General features: G+C 47.5%; 1 protein-coding gene across 1 annotated transcript in view; it reads right to left on the reverse strand.

Annotated features, from left to right (window-relative positions):
- LOC134435204 (ryanodine receptor 3-like) overlaps positions 1 to 5,000 on the reverse strand; it is a 414,716-nt gene that overhangs the window by 163,739 nt on the left and 245,977 nt on the right. The window contains exon 42 of the mRNA XM_063184070.1: positions 771 to 1,044. Coding sequence (XP_063040140.1) covers positions 771 to 1,044 — 274 coding nt within the window. The remainder of the gene's footprint in view (positions 1 to 770; positions 1,045 to 5,000) is intronic.

Below are 5,000 nucleotides of genomic sequence, written 5' to 3' on the forward strand. Positions count from 1 at the left end.
GCTATTGTGACGTAGGCACGTAATACCGCCTCCGGACGAAACAATCTGGAATTTCATTGTCCCGTTTGTGAAGGTGTGTAAACCTTTGTGACCTTTCATCTTAGCTGGTAGATAGTGTGGGTGGGTGTTTGTTTTCTTAGATCAGCCCAATCATGAGTTGTCCCTCTTCTCTATCCATGTGTACACTGCAGTATGTCCTACATGTGTAAGTGAACACTCAAACTTGCTGGTACTGTACGGTAGATGGTGTATGTGCAGTCTTAAGCCTAATTTATGCTTTTTTTGTGCAGACGGTTGCAGAACCTTTGCGTCTGCCAAATCTGCCTCTGTGCGCGACCCCGCCTCCACCCGCAGAGGCTCTGCAACCATCGTCGCGCACCTCAAGAAAATCCTGACCACGCCACTTCCCTGTTCTCGTGGCAGCACAGCGCCAGTAGTTTTGTGAGGGCAAACCTGTCAATATTCTGCGAAATACGAATGCTTTCTTTCTAGTGTGTGTAAGTAAATGAAGCTACAATGGCTGATTTAGTAAGTAACAAACAAACAATGCATCAGTTAAGCTATCGCCGTACAATGCCTGCAGTCTGACTACTGTACCAGAGAGAGTAGAGAGAGAGAGGTTCCATTGTGTGTGTGTGTGTGTGTGTGTGTGTGTGTGTGTGTGTGTGTGTGTGTGTGTGTGTGTGTGTGTGTGTGTGTGTGTGTGTGTGTGTGTGCGTGCGTGCGTGCGTGCGTCCGCATGCCCTCACGTCTGTCCGCTAGTATCTCACCCCAAGCCGTCGATCATCAGCTGCTCCTCCTCCTTGCCCATGCGCACGCTGAGCAGCGAGCGTATCTGCCCCAGCGAGGCCAGCAGGTGGATGGTGTCCAGCACGGAGGAGGCGCTGATGGTGTAGCTCTTGCGCATGGCCCTCAGCAGCTCCCCGATGCTGTCGTACTGCCGCCGCAGCAGGCTGAACATCACGCGCACCAGCTCCGGGTCCTGGATGTGGCTCTCCTGTGCCCAGCTCACCATGGTCTGGGAGATCAGCTCCTTCAGGTTGGCTGCAGGGGGGGGGGGGGTTGGGTGAGAGAGAAGGAAAGATATTCATTAGGTCATCTGATATGGAAGGCTATGTAGGCTACTGTAAGTGGAGTTCTTTCAGGTTGACTGCAGAGGTAGGTGGAGGTAGGGGGTGGTGGGGTGGGGAGAGAAGGAAAGACATTCATCATACACACAAACAAGATCACTACTATGGTCTGAGAGATGAGCTCCTTCAGGTTGGCTGCAAGGGGGGGGAGGAAAGATATTCATTAGGTCATCTGATATGGAAGTTGGCTATGTAGGCTACTGTAAGTGGAGTTCTTTCAGGTTGGCTGCAGAGGTTAGGTGGAGGTAGGGGTGAGGTGGCATGAGGTGGGGTGGGGAGGGGAGAGAAGGAAAGATATTCATCATACACACAACAAGATCACTACTACGGTCTAGGAGATGAGCTCCTTCAGGTTGGCTGCAGAGGGAGGTGGAGGTAGGTGGAGGTAGGGGTGGGGTGGAGGTAGGGGGTGGTGAGGTGAGGTGAGGTGGGGTGGGGAGAGAAGGAAAGATATTCATCATACACACAACAAGATCACTACTATGGTCTGGGAGATCAGCTCCTTCAGATTGGCTGCGGAAGTGGAGGTAGGGGTGAGGTAGGGTGGGGTGGGGTGGGGAGAGAAGGAAAGATAGTCATCAGGTCATCTGATATGGAAGTTGGCTATGTACTGTTAAGCGGCGTACACACACAAAGCTAGCTTTTCGCTTGCTCGCCTACTCGCCACTCTTTCATGGAACGTTAGCTGAAAGTTCCCGCGGCTTTAACTGCCAATGAACAGGCGAGAATTCCATTCCAATTGGTTACTCGCTTACTCGCCTCGCTCGAAGATCAAATATTTTCAACTCGGGATCCGCCCACATCGCTGGAACACATCAACACTCTATTGACTTCATTCGCTAAGCGAGTAACTAGTAGCGACGTGTGTGTATGGCCCTTTAGTGGAATTCTTTCAGGTTGGCTGCAGAGGTGGAGGTACGGTAGGGGGTGGGGTGAGGTGGGGTGGGGTGGTGAGGAGAGAAGGAAAGATAGTCAGGTCATCTGAAATGCAAGTTGGCTGTGCACTGGAAGTGGAGTTCGTTCAGGTTGGCAGCAGAGGAGAGAGAGAGAGCGAGAGCGAGAGAGAGAGAGAGAGAGAGAGCGAGAGCGAGAGAGAGAGAGCGAGAGAGCGAGAGCGAGAGAGCGAGAGCGAGAGCGAGAGAGCGAGAGCGAGAGCGAGAGCGAGAGAGCGAGAGCGAGAGCGAGAGCGAGAGAGCGAGCATGAGCATGAGCAAGAGAGTAAGGGATCTCAAATGTGCACGGAAAATATTCATCACACACACAACAATCACTACAATGGTCTCTGAGATCAGCTCCTTCAGAGGAGGTAATAGCAGAGGACAGAAAAAAGGCGGTCATGTGGTACATCACTAATCGCTGATTGCAGTTCAGCAACGGCGCCTGTTGGTTCTGGTCGCTAACCACTGTTATTATATGGTGTGACGTCATCGGTCGAATGCTCCATTCATTTCAATGTGTGAAGGAGTGATGAGAGAACTATTGAATAGAGGGGAAAGCAAATGGAGATTTTAACGCATGTGGTAACACAAATGGATAATACTTAGCTTTCGTGTTTGGCTCAAGATCTACAGTTCATCATTTATTTCATTTCCTAATGTGAATGCGATGGAGTCTAAACTAGAATTGACATTCAGTGTTCAGAATGAACAGCATACAGCCTTTCATTGCATTAACATTGCCCTCGGTTTAGCTCAATTATGGTTCAGTCATTGTAGTAGTAATACTGACATTAGCACAGTTATTGTACTTTATTATATGGTGTGACGCAGTGGCGTAGGGACATAAGGGCCAGTGTGGACCAGTGCCACTATAATTGACAGCTGGCCCACGCTATCAGAAGTGTCCAGCATCAAGTTAAAAAAAATATAATAATAGGCCTAATAATAAGTGAAAGACACAGAAAAAAATCAAGGAACGAAATAAAACAGCCATTAACAATGTAAGTCAACATCCTGCTTCAATGCAGTATAGCTGTCTTAGAACTTTTTTGATCATGCCCGATAGAATTATTTTATCAGCTTAATTTTGATTGGCCAGCAGCAACGCACATTCATAACTGTAAACTATCGCTTGAACTCGCAGCGGGTTTTTGCTAGCCAGTGCTATGTTTTGCAGAAATGCTGTTGCTGCTGTCACAGAAGTTAGTTAAGCATTCAACAGTTCTTTGCTAAGAATGGCAATTAATGGATGACTTAACCCGATGGAATACTAAGGAATAGACTCTGGATGTAGGCGACCACCACGCACAAGGTAGGAGATTCATTTCAAACTACCAAGAATGGAAAAAACACAAGCTAACATTGGCTACAGAAAAACGATCATAGTGGTGCAGGGCAATTAAGGTAATATTTGACCACGAATTGTGAATCATTTGTTCTACTGGCAGTTAAGGGAATACTTTCTTTTGGTGAAGCAGTCTAATCTAGGGATAGTGGGCTTGTGTGTGTGTGGAACAGCGTTCACCCACCGTGGTGATTGATGTTTGACTTGTAGCATCCCCTTTTGTTATATGAACAACAGTTGTGCTTTTAATGTGTAGGATGTTGGATTTATATTGCCTATTATCCTACGTAGTTCTGTGGTGGCATATCAGCAACTTTGGTATCACGGCTAGTGTCCAATGCGTATTGTCATACCAAACATTTCTCATCGTTCTGTCCATAGGTCTGCCTCTTGCAATTAGGCTACGCCTGCCTCTATGTTAAAGTTCTGTCGTCCGATGAGGAACAGTTTTCAGTATGCCAACACGGTCAAAGCCTGTTGAAATCCAGCTACAAAACCTCGATCGAAAATAACTTGCCGAATTTGTCCGATGGTTGCAAGATTCTTTCTCCCTCGCGCGCACTGCACTCACTCTCTCTCTCTCTCTCTCTCGCTCGCTCTCTCATTCACTCACACACATGCACGCACGCACTTGAAACTGCGGAGGTCAATGGTAAAACGTTTTGTTGTTTTGCACAGTGCCTCAAGTAACGCATGCATCCAAAGCACACTGTGCTTTGAAATATACTGTAGCCTACATGTATGTATGAAGGAGTCAATTAGACAAAGCTCCAGGCTTCCGCAAAGCTCCACAGCAGCATCGTATAGGGACCTGATAGCCTATTCGGTGCCAGGGATTAAAATTAACTTATTAAAGTGAAAAAAGGGGTCCACACTAAATTTCCAAAGGCCCACAGTATTTACATTTTCTGCCTACGCCACTGGTGTGACGTCATCGGTCGAATGCTCCATTCATTTCAACGGGGCTCCCCAACGTTCGCACGTCTGTTATTTTTCGATAACGGACGTGTTGGTCTATAACAGACCGCTGTCAATGGCAACAAGACTTTTCACTGCTAAAGCGACTTTTCAACAAGACTCTAATCAGCTGCTGTGATAGACAACACCTGTTGTCCTGGCTACCTAGCTGTTGCCTAGCGGTGTTCCACAACGGCACTGTTTTGTTTTGCGCAGCAACAATCATAACATTAAATAGGCCTGTCATGTGTGGATCATTTAAGTATATCCATATAATAAGCGGGTTAACTTTCGGTCCGCGTCGGTCCGCGTCGGTCCGCGTCGGGGTCTAAAGATTCTCTCTGTCGTGCTGCTATTCCACGGTAGCGACCTTCTCGCCGAACGTTAACCCTTACTTGATTTTATACATCTGCGCACGAGGTCTCATGTCGTTAGCCACATTTGGCTACATAGCTACAAGGCTACAGTACAGTAGTCAGACTGCAGGCATTGTGCCGGCGAGTGATAAACTGATGTATTGTTTGTTTGTTACTTACTAATTCAGTCATTGTAGCTTCATTGATATACACATTCGTATTTCACAGAATATGGACAGTTTGGCTCTCGTATACTACCGGAGAACTATGCCGC

The sequence above is a fragment of the Engraulis encrasicolus genome, chromosome 19, assembly GCF_034702125.1.
Source record: "Engraulis encrasicolus isolate BLACKSEA-1 chromosome 19, IST_EnEncr_1.0, whole genome shotgun sequence".
In the NCBI taxonomy this organism is placed as follows: Eukaryota; Metazoa; Chordata; class Actinopteri; order Clupeiformes; family Engraulidae; genus Engraulis; species Engraulis encrasicolus.